Source organism: Amphibalanus amphitrite, unplaced genomic scaffold, assembly GCF_019059575.1.
Source record: "Amphibalanus amphitrite isolate SeventyFive unplaced genomic scaffold, NRLGWU_Aamphi_draft 000653F_arrow, whole genome shotgun sequence".
Classification (NCBI taxonomy): domain Eukaryota; kingdom Metazoa; phylum Arthropoda; class Thecostraca; order Balanomorpha; family Balanidae; genus Amphibalanus; species Amphibalanus amphitrite.
In genome coordinates this window covers 101,043-119,187 of record NW_024882147.1, presented here as the reverse complement: position 1 = coordinate 119,187, position 18,145 = coordinate 101,043, and the positions used below count along the sequence as shown (strand labels likewise).

General features: G+C 52.2%; 1 protein-coding gene across 1 annotated transcript; it reads left to right on the top strand.

The window, feature by feature from the left end:
• Positions 1-1,080: 1,080 nt before the first annotated feature.
• On the top strand, positions 1,081-8,339 carry LOC122364037 (protein ANTAGONIST OF LIKE HETEROCHROMATIN PROTEIN 1-like). The gene is made up of 3 exons (XM_043334050.1): positions 1,081-1,350; positions 7,335-7,647; positions 7,919-8,339. Exons 2-3 carry the CDS (start codon positions 7,337-7,339, stop codon positions 8,241-8,243), a joined length of 636 nt encoding a protein of 211 aa, XP_043189985.1. The 5' UTR covers positions 1,081-1,350; positions 7,335-7,336; the 3' UTR covers positions 8,244-8,339.
• Positions 8,340-18,145: the final 9,806 nt, after the last annotated feature.

Here is an 18,145-nt window from a genome sequence, read left to right as displayed (position 1 = left end):
AACACTCCCCTTCTAACTCGGCTCCTGGGCCACATAGCGACACGTTGTAAGTGGCATTCGAAAGAGCGCTCCAAATTCCAGATAGAGTAATTAGTCATTTCTAGGTCAGGTCAAAGGTCACGTCACCAGAGGTCATCAAAGGTAAAATGTTGCATATAACAACATTTCTCGAAACACCAGCCCGTACCTCGGGGACCAATAGAGCTACATCGTCGCGGAAAAGTGCATTCAATTGCTCTTTTACCGGTCTTTCTGAAATAAGCCCTCAGTTTTGGCTTAACCCTCGCCCCTAGTGGTGTTTTTCCAGCCGCAAACGTATAGAAGAGGTCCGTTGAACCCCCCTGCCGTTTCGCCCCTGGTCGAGCTAGAGCTTCGCGGAAAAGACGAGCGTGTTGCCCGTGACAAGAGGAAACTGATGATACCCATTTGTAAGGTCCTAGCTCATCGGTTGATCTTCCAGGTCAGGTCAATGACCCAAAAGTCGGGAAAATCGGGACCTGTTAGAACGTCGTAAAGGGTGGCTGCTATGTTTTTTTTTTTTTGGTGCTGATCACGAATATAATGTTATTTATGATCATATATAATGTCTTCATACATTTAGGCCAGGTCGGGTCAGGTCAGGTCAGGTCAACCAGTAAGGGTTTTGCCGGGTATTTGTAGTAGGTGGCAACCGCCTCTGACAGCTTCGTAACATGTTACGAAGGCACCAAAGCTACATAGTAAATGTTCAAATGGTTGCTAGATTCGAATTCAGCTCCAAAAACTAGCCTAGAAACATGTAAAACTCGAGAAATTGAACCAAGGTCATCAAAGGTCAATGACCTTACCTGACCTTCCGGCGACCTTGACACCCACCCTAATGCATGAGAGCAGCATAATACCCCATGCTTGAACGCTTTAAACCACGAAAAGACTGCAAACTCGCGGCTAATGCGAGCCGACATACGCTGAATCGATTCCGGCCAAACATGATCTCGAAAGAAGGTCACAGGTCAAAGATCATTAAGGTCAGGGTCATGAAATTTTCAGGTTATACTCTGTTCCGTTTCAAGTTTGCAGCCGAAGTGCCTTGCTGAAGGCAGTGCGTGATTTCTGTATATACAGCTCTTGCATTTTTAAGGCCGTTGTACACGGGCAACTTCCGCCGGCAACTCTCAGCAATCGGTTGCTCGGCGACTCTGGGCAACCGATCGCCGGGCAACCGGTGGCAGCACGCGAGCAACTCCTAGCAACACCGATGAATTTGCTTTCACATTGCTGACGTCATAATTACGTCACGCCGAGGAACTGGGCGACTCTCGACAACCGGCATTCCAGCCCACCGGCAACCGGACGCAGATGTGTTTTGAGGTTTGTGGCGTTTGAGTTTTCGCGAGTTTTCTGCATATTATATATTATCGATATGTATTAATGATAGCTTGCCTGTGCCATCGTTCGCTAGTGATGCCACTATCTTTTTAACGCCAAAACGTGGTATTAAAGGTTAAAACAAATATCAAAGGTTGGAGTACGCCATTGTATGTTGTTTTATCTGTGGTGCATAAGCGTAACTTTATATCTCTTTGTGGGTGCTCAAGCACCCCCAATCCTGAGCTCAGCACCCCCTGCCTTCTTAAAGCACCCCCAGCCTCCTCAAAACATTCCCAGCTGACTCAAGGCCCTCAATAATCATAATGTCCATCTCCTAGTACCGTAATGAGCCCAGTGAATCATGCAAATACTATGCTTACTCAATTCAGTGACTAAGAGAATATACATTGAATAAATCACCACAAAGTAAGATACATGACATTTGAGTTAACATTACATCTGATATTATCAGGGGCCGGGGAACGATTTTCAAGTTTGGGGGGGGGGGCGAGCCTAAAATACCTGACATGATGCATATGAAACAGTGGCATAGCTAGGGGTCTAAGGGGACACGTACCCCCTCCCCCCCCCCCCATCGAGTTCAAAGGGAGCCTCGGGTCCGAGAGGCCCTGCGGCGCCATTTGACCGCTGATGGTTAACAATGGCTATATTTCTACTCAGAAGGGCCCCGTGGGGCTCGTTAGAGCACCTCATGGGCCCTAAATAGCCATACTAAGGTCTCCATAAGGGCCCCACGCCGACTTCTGAGGGCCTCTCGCGGCTTTTAAGGACACCTCGGTGGTCTCCAAAGGCCCGTTAAACCTGAAGCAGACTCTTTACGCAGTCAGGAAATCGCATGCGAGAGCCTATTCAAATACATGGAAGCACGCTCGCATCAATCGCACGCACCTCCCGCGAGCGGTTGATGCGAGAGGAATTACAGTGTATTTGAATAGGCTCTCGCATGCGATTTCCTGAACGCAGAAAGAGTCTGCTTCAGCCTTTACTGGCCTCTGAGAGGTCTTACCGGCCTATGAGGGGACAGTTCTAGGGGCATTTCCTTTCCCACCTGTGATAGTCCCACACTTATTTTTCTGAGGGCCCCATAACGGCAACTGTGGGGCCCTCATCGGTGCCTATGAGGGCCCACACCGGTGTCTCTGAGGGTTTCACACCCCCAAACTCTGAGTGTCTACACCAGTGCCTATTAAAGCCCTATATCGGCGGCTCTGAGGACCCACCCAACACCTGTGCATCTAAAGGCCACCCACTGATGACTTGAGGGCCCCACAACGGTGACCCTGAGGGCCCTACCGGCGTCTGACAGTACCATGCCGGTCTCTTAGGACCCCGCAGGACTTCTTCTGCCGGGCTAAGCCCTAAGGACCCCTTGCCGGTCACTGAGACCCCCTGCCGACTTGTAGGGAGTTCGCGTCAGCAGCTCTAAAGGCCCCACACCCGTCTGTAACGGCTCTACACCAGCGTCTATGAGGGCCCGGAGCAACGCCTGTAAGGACCCTCATCGGCGCCTCTGAGAGAATCACACTAGCACCTCGAAGCGCCAGTGGCGGCGGAAGCAGGGGGGCAAGGGGGGCAGCTGCACCCTAAAGCTATGGAAAGGGGCGCCTCGAAAATCTGTAGAGGAGGCGGGAAGTTAAGAGGTGCGGCAGCCATAAAGCTGAGCAGTGCGACACCGCAACTGATAAAGGCACTTGTGACACGAAGAGGGTGGCAATGACGTGGGAAAAGTATCTTTTGGTATGCTGAAGAGTGGAGGGCATCCTTATCTGAAACAAAGGCAGATGCTGCCAACCCTGTCGAAATATAATCTTGCCAGGCGATAAAGGCTAGGAGGGCGCAGCCACTCGAGAAGCGCGCCATGCGGAAGAGGGGCGCCTGCATGCGAAAGAGGGGCGCCTGTGTGTGGGACGAAAAAGAAACATTTATGGAGACATCTTTGAAGGCGATAGCCTCCGAACGCCAGCACGAACATATGAGGGCTTATAGCGTTGCAGGCTCCATGCGACAAAAAGGGGCGCCTGATGGCCGATATGCGAGAGGAAATTAGTTTGTGTAACATTTATCGGGGGCGGTTTGCCGTTTGCAACATATGAATGTTAATTAAGGGAGGTCCGAGATTGGGGCCTGTAAAATTGCACTGTCCGTATGGGCGGTTACACCCCTAGTGCTAGGGCGTATTTTGCGTTTTTTTACTGGGGAGATGATTATGAGTCTATGACCAGGAATAGCACTCTGCAAACTTCTATGGGCGCCTGTATAGGGGCGAAACTGATTTTCCAGTGCAGGGACGGCCATCGGCATTGTGGGGCGGCATTCATTCCACTGGGGCGTCTGCCAGTGTTGAAGGGCGGTATTCATTTCAATGAATACCGCCCTATATGGTAAGGGGCGCCTATGGTAAGGGGCGTATATGGTAAGGGGCGCCCAGCGGGAAGGGGCGCTTCAATATCGTTTGCACCCCTATCCTAGAATACCTTCCGCCGCCACTGCGAAGCGCCCACACCGGCACCCGCATGACGGCCCCACACCAGTGCCTCCCTTACCGGCGGCTCTGAGGGCCCTACGCCAGTGATTCTGAGGGTGCCACCGATAACTGAAGGCACCACACAAGCCCTTAGTGTAGCTGAGCTTTAATCCCATACCGGCCCTCCGAGGGCGCCACGTCAGTGCACTCATTGCCCCACATCCCTCCCTCACACCCGGAGCGGGTAAACTGTGTTATACCTATAGCAACGATTTTACCACCGTTGTACGTTATGTATTTCTCAAAGTTGACTCAAAATGGTCCAGTACAAAATCTGGCCTCCCAAACTTATGGCCAAGGTCGGGCCCAAACACGTTTTGGGCAATCAGTCTCAGTCCATGACTCCATTCTTCGACAACTATACGGTGCAAGACCGATACTGTAGAAACTTGCAATTTGCACCTTTGACCTGACCTTGACCTTGACCTCAAACTTTAAATTAAGTACATGTTTTTACTTATTCGTGATGAGATCTTTCGATTGGCGTTTGAATTTTCCAAATCGGACCATTAGTTCGGGAGATAACAGGGGGTAAAATTTATCCCCCCCAGCCCCGCGCGTTCGGCTGGAGACCCCAGCCCCGCGCGGGTTAATGCATTGGGTGAGCCAAAATTGTTTTACAGTGGCGCTATAAAAACAAGCTCTCGAACCGATTTAACCCGCGACCTGGTGGGGGGGGGGGGGGGGCTATTTTTTGCCCCCCCTCCAGACTTTTCTATATATCTCCAGAACCGCTGCGCCGATCGTCACCAAACTTTCAGTACCCTCCCGGACATCAATTTTACACATTGTGACCAAAATTTTTTCCAAAGGCTATGATAGGTTGGCCGGAAATGACGTCAGAGTGACGTCATGTTCTGCCGTTTTCGACCCAAAAAAGGGTTTCTCGGGAAGAGCTGTCAGGCCTATAGCTTTGCAAATACAGAAAAATGATAAAGACATAGAAGCTGTAGAATCGACAGGGCTACAAAACTGCTATCTCGGATTTTTAAAATTTTTGGATTTTGATCCCCAAAAATCAAAGAATAGATTTTTTGGATATAATAGTCGACAAATCCAAAAAGTTTTTTGAATTTCGCAAAAACCGGAATATATGTGATAGTCCTTACCACCTTCCATCCGCATACCAAATTTGAGATTGATACCTCTTTTTTTGGCGAAGTTATAGCGAAAAAACTGTTCAAAATTGATGACGTCAAATTTTCAAACTCAATTTTTAGCAATTCTAGACCCCGTAGCGCAAAACAAAGACCACCATTAGACTCCCCGTGACGAGCTGCATCGAATCAATACCCATTATATGCAAAACTATGAACTTTCAAATTTGACCTTTTTTGACCTGACCTTGACCTGACCTCCACCAGAAAGTGACCTAAACCGTACCTGATAGTCTTATAACCAACACCATTGAGTTGGAAATGAAAAATTGTCCATAAAACATGCATCACACAACCATAGTAAAGTTGGGTTCATGTGACCTGACCTGTGACCCTTGGTGACCTGACCTGTGACCTGACCTGGTATTGTCAGTGACCTCTAATAGCAGCATATCTACTAGGCAACTGACGCCCTATCGCTGATTCTCGACAAAATGCGTTTTCCTTGGTGTTATAGCGCATTCCCTAGAAGACCCGTGAACGGTGAAACATTTCATCTTTGACCTGACCTGTGACGTCATCGGTGACCCCGAGGTCAATGAAATTTGGTTTCCTTCGACAAATTTGACAGGCCTTTCGATCGCCGTTTAAATTTTGCGGATCCGTCCAGTAGTTTCGGAGATACGAGGGGGGGCAAAAAATAGCCCCCCCCCCACCAGGTCGCGTTATAAACAGACCCCACCAGGGCGCGGGTTAACATCATTTCTTGCATGATGCCTGATGGCTACAGTAAAAAAGAACAGCTAAAAAACTACAAAAACTATGGCGTGCCTTTCTGAAAGCTATTGAGCACCCCCAATGATTTTTGGAAAACTACACCCATGCTGTGGTGGGTTGATAATTATTACTAAAATGATATTTAGTCCAAAGCTATTGCTTTATTGAATGGGTGCTTTCAGGGGTCATACAGCTCCCTTCATTGGCCTTGGCTAATGTAGATACGTAAGAACAGTTGATGCACAATCATTTCCAACAGATGTTAAACCACATTGACATGGTAGACATGGAACAAAGTCAAAGATGAACATATTTCTGCAAATTTACTGTCATTGTCATGTCTGATTAAAACATGATATGATATTGTTATCTTGTTACCATGTATTGTTTTTAGATGATCAAGATATTGTTAATTTAAACCAGATAAGGATATTACTATGCAATACTGTTGTCATATTTTGTTTTTCTGATTGATCTTCTGATCTTTTTATCTTGGCATATCTTGTTTTTATTTAGAGATGCTGATGACGCCATGGTGATATATTTACGAAAACATGTTCATCTTTGATTTTGTTCCGTGTTTTATAGATATACGTATAGCATTGCGGACTGTGGGTAAACAGTCTATTCAGTGTCCACATCTCATTCTACATACATCACTGGATAATTTGGAAAAGAGTGGATAGCACTTAAGTTTTCATGAACTTATCCAGTCTGTTCTTGAAAGACAGTGGACTGTGCCTCAACTATGTCTGCAGGGGGCTTGTTCCACGCCTTTACCAGCCTTTGTGAGAAAAACTGTTTTTTGTGCCTTTAACCTGCAGCTTGCTTTGGTGTCCTCTTCTTGCAGTGTCTTGACTTCTGACAAAAAAACTGACTTGGTTCTACATCCAGCTTCCCTGACAGCAGCTCTAAAGTTTCAATCAGGTCGCCTCGCTGCATGCTCTCCTTCACACTCAGCAGTCCAAGAGTGTTCAGTCTCTCCTCATAGCTCACCTGCTTCTTGCCTTGAACCAACTTTGTTGCCCTGCGTTGCACTGTTTCCAGCACCCTAACGTCCTTTGTGTATAGAGCCATGGCTTGGAGACAATGTTCCTTCCTATTGTTTTGCATTTGTAGATTTGTAGATAAGCAATTATTCAATGGATACTTTTTGCACTGGCATCTTTCCAACTCATGAATAACCTTGTCAGCCTCATCCACTACAGCAGTCAGTGGGCAAATGGTAGGAATTGGCTCTTGGGGTGGTAAAGGGTAGGAAAAACTGCATCAGAAGGTGCACCCGTTTTACAAACTGGAGCAGATCAGACATGGTTGGCTTTACATCATTTTACACAAGGATAAAATCACATTGTCAAAGAGTTAAACTGCAGCTATGCATGTGATTGCATTTCTTTGGATTTCATATTTGATATGAATGTGTTAACTTATGATAGCACAATTCTGAAATTAAGAAAAAATCAAAATCCACCTCATCCAAACACATCCAAACATTATGATCACCTTGCAAGTATGAGCATGCCCTTTTGTCCATTGCGTGTCTAATAGTTGCTGTCTGCTTTCAGCCATGGACGGAGATAACGATGCCATTGAAGCTCGTCTGCAGCGCATCAGGATTCTGCGGCTTATCAAGCTCCGTCAGCGCAGAAGACGCCGCATGTGGGTGCGGCCGGTGCTGGCTGCTCGCGACGAGCTCGGGGAGTTCAGCCACCTCGTCAGCCAGCTGCGCAGTGACCCAGCTGCCCACCAGCAGTACCTGCGCCTGACGCCAGCCGAGTTTGATTATCTGCTGGGCCTCGTGCGGGACGACATCGCTAAAGAAGTCACCAACATGCGACGTCCCATCCCACCTGACGAGCGACTGGCCCTAACCTTGCGGTAAGCAATTTTGCTGTTTCAGGCTGATTTGTCGTACCAAAAATGGTCATTTGCATATTTAATGCTTCATTTAAAGTGTTCCATGGCGAGGACTTGAAGCAGGTCATTATTTTTTTTTTCACCGTGAGGCCCACCGCCTGCCGGGTTAAGGTCAACTACTGACACCTGTCAAAGTGTCAAGCCCTGAACCGAACCAGGTAATGGTGGGACGTTTGTTGCCGATCAAACTAGAAACGGCTGACTGTTGAGCTACCTATTCCTGTCGTTGCAGATACCTGGCAGCTGGAGGCGCCATGAAAACGATTGCGGAGTCGTACCGCATCGCCCCACGCACAGCGACAGGGATAATATATGAGGTGTGCGAGGCCATATACCAACGGCTCGCCCCTCTCTGCCTGCGCTCCCCGACGCTGAACGACTGGCATGCATCAGCTGACGACTTCTTGGAATTGTGGCAACTGCCAAACTGCATCGGGGCGCTCGATGGCAAGCATGTTGCCTTGCAGAAACCAGCTGGCACCGGTTCAATCTACTTCAACTATAAGGGCTTTTGCAGCGTCGTTCTCATGGCCGTAGCTGACGCCAGATACAGGTGAGCCCGACAGAAGGCTAGCATCTCGAAGTGGATTATTTTACCTCGTATTATTTTACTTAATGTCGCATTGTCATCATCCTTACATCTGAAATTCGACTAAGGACGAAAACCGTACTTGTTGCCTTGTAAACCTCACGTAACCTTGTCGCAATGTTTCCGAGATTTTGTGGGAATGCTTTTTTGAATAAGTTTCCGAGATTTTGTGGGAATGCTTGTTTGAATAAGTTTATGAGATTTTGTGGGAATGCTTGTCGGTGACATCCGCCCCCTCGCCCGTTGGACTTTTGAGTCTGACCCTGTCTAACGACCACCCGGTCGATCATGTCAAACTAATTGCATGTATTGGCATTGTTGCCTCTACCCATCTCTACCCATCTAAGACGCAAATTCGAGCGGGGGAGCGATCTGCCGAAGAAACTCCGACTGCAAGCTTGATGTGGAACAGAGTATAGCTCTGAAATAAATTATCGCGAGGGTACTGAAAGTTTCGTTGCGATCGGCCGCTTTTTACACGAATTATTCGCGAAAAACCGAGAGTTCCGTTCGAAGATTCAGGCCCTGTCGCGCTAGAATGGCATATCGGCCCACTGTGCGTCGGCGGCCGGGTGGCGGGCAATCGCCCAACACCTTGCCGCTCTCACCACCGCTACGGCCTACTCTTTTTAGCCATTGGAGCAGCAGAGGTGCGGTGGTGTAGTGATAAAGTCAACGGCATTGGAATACGAAGGTACGCGGTTCGATTTTCGCTGGGCAAAACGTTTTTCATGTCCCTCCACGCTGCCCCATTCTCGTTAGCATACAGCAGGTAATGACGCACATATATGTTTGTCAGCTGACCCCGTTTTTGCTTTTCTGTTTCATGGAGCTGACAACATGCCAAAGGCTCGGTCGCAGAGCGGGGGCAGACGAAGGACTACCCCGGCCGGAACGCGCACTACGCCGGCGCCGCGCAGCGCCTCAACCACAAGGACCGCCAGCGCCGCCACTAATGCCGCCGCTGCCGCTTCCACACCCACCGCGCAGCAAATCCGTGCCATGGTGGCGGAGGCGGTGCGCGAGGCGATGCTGGCGGCCGCCGAGCCGGGGCTTGCCGCTGCGGAGTCGGCGCCCGCGCCTGCAGCAGAGGTGGTAGAAATCGCGCAACGCGACCCCGCGGCACTGCCGCAGTTGCTTCCAGGCTCAGCGTCCGGGAGCGAAGGTACGCCGCCGACAGCGCAACGGTTGGGGGACATGGTATCCATCCCTACATCTGACACGGTAACGGGGCGATCCGACAGCGGATCGTCGAAGACCGTTACATCTCCCAGCTGGGCATGTTGCTGGACGGTCCCGAGCGGAATCAGGACGAGGGTGTCCCATCCTTCCAGCTTATTGATGGCCTCCTGCGTCCGCAGCTCGGGCACCACGGGCCATAAACGGCTTCGGTGCATGGTGCATGGCATTTCTGCGTTTTGCCTGTGTCTATCTGGAAATGCACCCGTGCGCCGCGGCCGGATTGATGGATCACATGCGCCAGGTCAGTCAGCTGACAGCGCCAGGACTCGGAGTTGCATGGCGCAAATTTGACGAGGCCTTCCGCAAGGCACGGGAGACGGCCCCCGACCGGCATTCATGGGGCGGAACGGCTGCCTCCTCGCCGTTGTGGCTGCAGGCCGTAGCCAAAGGCATTGGAGGCGCCCCACGACCACAATCCTCCCCTGTGCGCCCAGGGGCCAATGTTCCCTCTCGCATCTGCTTTGCATACAACCAACAGCAAGGGTGCGTGGTGCGCTTCTGCCGATACCTGCACGCCTGCCGCCACTGTCGCGGACCCCACCCCGTCCACCGGTGCGCAGCCCGACTTGCCCGGCAGCGTACGGGTGCTCTCCCTGCCCGTGCCACCCCAGTGGGCCCCACCCGCTGAAAGCCGCTTGGTTCCCGAAAGCTGTTCGGCCCGACCTGTTAGCCTAGCCGATGTCGTCATTCACCGGCCGATCCGCGAAGACAGTACGACACCGCGCCGAGCCTCAGCCGGAGCACAGCACCAGCTGCCGAGGCGAAAACCGCTGCCGCGCCACCAAAAGCAGCGGCCGCGCGGAAGGTACAGGTGTACGACGCCGAACCTCAGCCGGAGCACAGCACCAATGGCCGAGCCGGAGACCAGCTGCCGAGCCGGAAACAGCTACCACGAACAACGCAGCCCCGAACCTCTGCCAGTGCCTCCACTGTCGTGCCCGAGGTCCGACCCGCAGGAAGTCTGGGCGAGCGCGCCAAAGGCACATCGCCGGAGGAACGGTTGCTACGCACGGACAGAGGTTCCGAGCCAAGGCCCGAGCTGCCAAGTCGAACCCGCCGCCGCACCGCCGGCGCGATGGCATGAAAAAGAAACATGTAGAGGACGCCGTCGCGGTAAAAGTGGAAGTAGACGTAGCCGCCGCGGAGACGAAACATGAAGAGATGAGAAGAGGTAGACGTAGCCGTCGCGGAGACGAGAAATGACAATTCAGACGACTTCGTTGTCTGAAGTCCTTTATCGGTCGCCACGACCACGCACAAGTTCGGTCGTCGACCCGCACCAGGCTAAGGAGGTACATAGGAGTGAGAGTGTGACGTCAGCGAAGGAGGTGACATCATCAACTCGGTGCGAGAGTTCTATGGGCCCAAATATCACAGTGTGCAGCCGTCGACTGAGACGCGCACACCTGCACAATCTGTTCTTCACAGCTCTGCACCGTCTACCGGCAATCGTCTCCCTTGTGCAACCCGGGCTAATTAATCGGGCTCATCGGGTCACCGTACGCTGCACTGCGCGCTGTCCTGCAGTCTGAAATGAAGGGTCTTTGGGCGGCCAGCCAGCCAGCGCCCCATTCTAAAGCCTCCCAACATGGCGTCGGTGTTGCCGTCGCGACCGCTATTTCTCGCTCGTCGCCACGGGCCGGCCCACGTGGCCAGTAGCCGTCGCGAAGATGAGACATGAAGAGATGAGAAGAAGTACATGTAGCTGCCGCGGAGTCGCGCGCCATGCCGTAGGGGTACGCGCAATCCACGGAGACGCACAACGCCGAAGAGAAGAGAAGAGAAGAGAGGAGAGAGAAAGAGTAGAAAAGTAGCAGAGCCACCGCGGACACGCTCGCAAATGCCGCGAAAGCGCAAGCGGCACAGCGGAGGAGCACGACGCCGCGAAGGCGCGCACAGTCGCAGAAGTATGCGAGAACACATGGACTTAATGCCCCTCTCCCGGAAAGTAAGGGAATTTTTCCCCCGCCCGGAGAGAGGGGTAATACGTAGGGGAGCGGGAGCGTCCCGCTGAGGGAGCGGTCGTCCCAGCTTAGTCGCTATGATTGCGTTAGTAAGTCTTGTTAAAATTGTACGCGTGGGGTATTTAGTCAGGGGTTGGAAAGGAGGCAAACGCGGTGGGAGCCGCACGGGCACATCAGCCGCCGTCTTGGGCCTCGAGGCGGCTGATGTGGGCGTGGCATACTCGGGCGAGGGACGAGACGAAAGCAGGGGAGAGGAGATCGGGGCTCTTGGTGTCTGGCTGCCGTCCGGTACGGACATCGAGCCCCCGACTGCTCTCTGCTGCTGGCTTACCTGGCTCGAGGTAGGTTCCTGTCACGCAGGGATTGTAGCTGGGCTCACAGCACATCCCTTAGTTAGGATAGGAGCACCGGGGTGGAGGTTCGTATGTAGTTTCGCGCGTCGGAAACCGTTAGGGTCGTGTTAGGGTAGAAATTTGCGGTGTTTGGAAAGTCATCGTCGTTTCGGAATGTTAACTCACGCAGTCCTTTATACCTATCGTTCCGCCATTTACAATAAATGGGGTTTGAATTGACCAGATGCCTTTGGAGACGGGTTGAGTCGGAGGAGAACGGAGGTTGAGCGGGGTCTGATTCATTCGGTACTGTAGTTTAGTCGTCAGGCTCAGGAGCTTAGCTCCAAACCCACGAGGGAACACTTCCAACCGCGTGTGCCCCAAAATGGCGGAGTTATTCACCTGAACCACGATGCATAGTTTAGTTCAATAAGTGTAGATGACAGTGGCCCGGGTGGCAGTCGGGGTAAAGGCTGGCGACGTCCCGGCCTAACACTGATCCAGAAGTGTAGAGTAGATATCCGAAGGGGAGGTGGCGATGGGCCTACAGGACCGGCCGATAGCTCCCCTTACACAATGCCAGTGAGGTAAGGTCACAAGAGCAATAAGACTCTCCCATGTGGCACCACGTGCCGTCTACGGCACGTGCGGGGCTACTGAGCGGCACCGGCTGCAGAAAGTCCTCAATTTTTGCGCACGTGTGATCAGCGGACGGCGCAAGCGAGACCATGTATCAGACGTGCTACGCCACTTACGGTGGATGACCGCTGACAGCCTGGTCTTATACTATAGAGTGTGTAGTGTGCGACGCATTGTCGAGTCCGGCCACCCGGATGAGATCGGGAGTACGTTGGTGAGCGCTTCTGACCATGGCCACGACACGCGGAACGCCGGTAGACTGCGGCTTCCGAGAATACGCACCGAGGCGGGTAGACGACAACTGGTGTACGGGGGCGTAGAGGCGTACAACCAGTTTTGCGCTTCTTACGATGGCAGTACTTCTTTTAAGCGAGCACTCAGAACTTATGTGCTACACAGTCATCGTGATCTTATGATACCCACAACCTACATACCAACTGTTCTAACGATGTGTACGAATGATCGTGTGCCTGTATTTTACCCATGTCTACTTGTTTTTATGCTAATTGACATGCGTTGATGAAAAGCCGCGAAGGCGGATTAACGTGAATAAATGAACTTGAACTTGAACTTGAACTCGGCAGGGTGACCGCATCCTGACTACATGAGGTGGCGCAGTGCCGTACTGCAGTTGGTTCCCTGGTGGGGTCCATCTGATGTGCAGCCAAGTTTAAGGGCACAGCTGCAATTAAGAGGGGCAATACCCTTGAGGCAAGAGTTCTTGCAGTTGTAGCAACAAACCCACCTTGGTGAAAAGTGTTTAGGTGCTGGGCTGTTCCTGAAAAAGGAGTGGGCTATCTTTGGTGCCAGTCCTGATGCAGTGATTCGGGACAGTGATCGTGGGGTCAGGGTAGTAGTTGAGGTGAAGTGCCCTGCATCACAGTCCACAGTTGGCAACTATATCAAGTCAGGAACCATAGCTCTCCCAAAGTCCGGGCGCGCATCGGCAGGTCCGCCGTAAAGTTACGGGTGCGCCGAGAAAGGTACCTCCCCGCCAGACCACTCCGTCCTCAGATTACCCGTTTCGTAAGCCGTGCTGTTTCCTCACACAACGTAAGGCCATGGAATTCCAAGGTATCACCATCATCGATTCAGGACGCATCCATTCGAGGAGCAGCTCACGATCTGAGCCACAGCATCGTTTGTCCAACCAGACTCCAATAAAACAATACATCGCTTCAGCGTTACAGCGTGAGATGCATCACCGCCTTAACCCGCGCCCCGTAGGGGGGGGGCCGAAACGGCCCCCCTTGTCCTCTTCCGTCAATATCTCCTAAACGGCTGGAGATATCGCAACCAAACTTTCAGGACCCCTCCGGGCATCAATTTTACACATTGAGACCAAAAATTTTCCAGAGGCTATGATAGGTTGGCCACAAATCTGACGTCATTTTCGACCGAAAAAAAGACCTTCGCGAGAAGACCTGTGAGCACGGGCACATCGGCCGCCATCGTGGGCCTCGAGGCGGCTGATGTGGGCGTGGCATACTCGGGCGAGGGACGAGACGAAAGCAGGGGAGAGGAAATAGGGGCTTTTGGTGTCTGGCTGCCGTCCGGTACGGACATCGAGCCCCCGACTGCTCTCTGCTGCTGGCTCACCTGGCTCGAGGTAGGTTCCTGTCATGCAGGGATTGTAGCTGGGCTCAAAGCACATCCCTTAGTTAGGATAGGAGCACCGGGGTGGAGGTTCGTAGGTAGTTTCGCGCGTCGGAAACCGTTAGGGTCGTATTAGGGTAGAAATTTGCGGTGTTTTGAAAGTCATCGTCGCTTCGGAATGTTAACTCACGCAATCCTTTATAGTTTATACCTATCGTTCGGCCATTTACAATAAATAGGGTTTTCATGCCTTTAGAGACGGGTTGAGTCGAAGGAGAAAGGAGGTTGAGCGGAGTCTGATTCATTCGGTACCGTAGTTTAGTCGTCAGGCTCAAGAGCTTAGCTCCAAACCCAAGAGGGTACACTTCCAACTGCGTGTGCCCCAAAATGGCGGAGTTATTCACCTGAACCACGATGCATAGTTTAGTTCAATTAGTGTAGATGACAGTGGCCCGGATGGCAGTCGGGGTAAAGGCTGGCGACGTCCCGGCTTAACACTGATCCAGTAGAGTAGAGTAGAGATCCGGAGGGGAGGTGACGATGCGCCTACAGGACCGGCCGATAGCCCCCCTTACACAATGCCAGTGAGGTAAGGTCACAACAGCAATAAGACTCTCCCATGTGGCACCACGTGTGCTTCGGCAGGGTGACCACATCCTGACTACATGAGGTGGCGCAGTGCCGTACTGCAAATGGTTCCCTGGTGGAGTCCATCTGATGTGCAGCCAAGTTCAAGGGCACAGCTGCAACAAAGAGGGGCAATACCCTTGAGGCAAGAGTTCTTGCAGGTGTAGCAGCAAACTCACCTTGGTTAGAAGTGTTCAGGTGCTGGACTGTTCCTGAAAAAAGAGTGGGCTATCTTTGGTGCCACCCCTGATGCAGTGATTGGGGACAGTGATTGTGGGGTCAGGGCGGTAGTTGAGGTGAAGTGTCCTGCATCACAGTCCACAGTTGGCAACTATATCAAGTCAGGAACCATAGCTCTCCCAAAGTCCGGGCGCGCAGCTGCAGCTCCAGATGCTGCTGGCTGGCTGCTGTGTGGGGTTCTTGGGAGTATGAATATTGAATATTCATATCGGCAGGTCCGCCGTAAAGGTACGGGTGCGCCGAGAATGGTGTCTCACCGCCAGACCACTCCGTCCTCAGATAACCCGTTTCGTAAAACGTGCTGTTTCCTCACACAACGTAAGGCCATGGAATTTCAGGGCATCACCATCATCGATTCAGGACACATCCATTCGAGGAGCAGCTCACGATCTGAGCCACAGCATCGTTTGTCCAACCAGACTCCAATACAACATTACATCGCTTCAGCGTTACAGCGTGAGATGCATCGCCGCCTTAAAGTACACAAGAAACAGCTCACGGTCAGAGCCAAGCACCCAGCTCCCATAGTGTCGTAAACAGCGTCGTGCATCATCGCCTTCAAGTGCACATGCAAGAGACAGCTCACGGGCCAAAAAACTAGCGAGCCACTGCGATGGTTTCGTAAACAGCGTCGCTCAGGGGCAACCAATTGACAACTGTGCAGCGCCCCGCTGATGACAACTCTCTACCCTCAGAGTCACACAACGAATGACTAAAGGACGTCATCTGGCCTTCCGGAGCGGAAATGCGCCGCCATCGTTGCACCTAACTCTCCGAGGCGGTAAACAACGGCCGCCAGCCGCCACACGCCGCCATCGTCATCAAAGAACGTACGTCGGTGTCTGTCACGATCCAATACGACCGACTGCGCCCGCGTGGCCGTCACGCGGCCTGGTGATCGCGCCTCCAAGCGCTAGCGGCAAGAAAGGGCGGAACGACAATCGAAAGGCGACGGGGATGGTGGCCGACGTAATTCGATAAAGTCATTGTCGAAATTAAACTATGCAACCGTACAAGTTCGGATCATGCAAACCGTTTCCGAAATGTGCGCTGACTGTACTCTGCTAACTGTTCTATCACGGTTGTAGTGCCACTTATGGTATATCCGACCGTACTCCAAGTAGTAGCGGACGGCCTGTTAGTAGCAGGCGGCCTGTATGTTAATGGTATATCCGACCGTAGTCAAAGTAGTAGCTGACGGCCGTATGTATGTGTGTATGTATAGCTTGTAGTGCCACTTATGGTATATCCGACCGTAGTCGAAGTGGGCGACGCGTGCGATCGGCTCCGCTTCGTCGGAGTGAGAGGGCACGTCGCCCACCGCCGACCCTGTATGGGGCGGAGGTCAGTTCGGACGTTTTGGGGCATGTGGGTTATGTGCACCGGCCGCCGCGCCGCAAGCGCAAATGAGTGTGGCACCTTAGTGTCAGGTGGAGGTGTAGTGTGTGAGTCTGGCAGCGTGCCCGGTGAGCCCGTCGCGGCGTCGGCGAACAATGGGGCCGGGTCGTCTTCCTCACTTGACACCCGCTGCCGAGTAATGGCCGCCGCCGCGACGGGCTGGTGTGGAGCGAGTGTGGGCCGGCCAGTCAGTCCCGCTCTGGCTGGTCGGCCGTGCGGTTCCATATACACGTGGTTGTCCCGTTTTTGCCTCTTACAAATAGATCCACTATACGGTACACGGTGGCAGTCTCCGGGACCCTTGGATCGGAGGTTGAAGTCGGGGTCACGCGGGGACCCTTACGGCAGCCGCCTTTCCAGGACTTTCGAGTGAGCCCCTCAGCGCGCAGCTCAAAGAATCAGGCGCGGCGCGCATCATTTCAGAACTGTCCTCACCATCGGGAGCCCGGCGAACTAATCAATCCAGATCAGTGTCCTGTTTCGTACGCAAGCTTCGACAACTCTGAAATGTCAACAAGAGTGCGCCATGGACAGCGTCGCCAGATAAAACGCCGCTGTGTGCACCGCCAAGAATGGCGTCGCCACCAGCGCCGCCGACAAGAGGGCGCCGCGATCGAGTCGACACGAGCGCTGGCAAACAAGCGCCGTCAGCAGATGGCGCCGCTACCTACGCGCCGCCGCCCGCCGCCCGCTGCGATAGCATAAAGAGAGAAGCGAAAGACAGAGAACAAGTGGTGGGCGCTAGAAGCGCTGCCAACAGATCGTGACGACACGAGCGCCGCCAAGAAGGGCGTTGTCACCAACGCTGCCAACAAGAGGGCGCCGCTAAGAGCGCAATCAGACGAGGAGGTGTCGCTGTGAAGGCGCCACAAGAGCGTCACTGAGGTCCCGCCAGCGTCACCTGTACACGGTTCGTCGGAAGGTCATCTCAGGCTCAAAAGAAACGATATATACCATTCGAAAGCTGACGGTGAGCTGAATCCAAAAATGTAATTTTTATCAAAATCGATCGATGGCCTTTTTTGAAAATTGCGTTTTTATCCAAACTTTATAATCTTTTATTCAACGGGCTGTCCCGGACATTCTTGAAAACATAAACATGTATTTTTGAGTTCCAGTGAAAGCTGAACGCCAAAAGAAAAATATTTAGCGAAGCAATATTTCCAAACATTAATATGCGCCTCCCACAGCCGACAATAAGGCGCAATCACACATCTCAGTGTCACGATGGACCAAAGTCAGCCACACAGAAGCGTGAAATGACCCTTATCGACTCGCAGACCCGGCGCTATCGGCCCGCCTGACCGGCCACGGAAAGAACGTTCGGCTCTCGTTCTACTAAACAAATGTCATATTTGTCAGTTTAACTGTCCACATCGCTATTAAAGTTCTTCATGATACCTGTGAAGAAAATTCATTGTTCTGTCATCTTCACATCATGCATTAATTTGCATTTGTTCATGTCTACTTCGCTCAATTGAGCTTGGTATCATGCCCATAAAAGGAAAATGGGCCGCGCTGAAATGTCAGAGGTTGCACCGGCCTCAGCTCGGGTGGAGTGGGGGTAGCGCCCAGTGGGGCAGGGTAACCTTTGACCGGTCGCACGGCCGAGCAGCTGTCACCAGTACAGTCTCTGACAGTGAAACCCCGCTCACTTCCCCTGCGCGGGCACTGAGCGCAGCTGGATGGAACAAAACATGTATAAGAAAAATGTAAATTTAAATGACTTTTCCCGCCTCGACAATGTTGAAGAAAATCCTTTGAAATCGGAGGCGCCAGATGATAAATAAGGTCATGCAATGCTGAAGCAATGTTGAATATTTATGCACTAG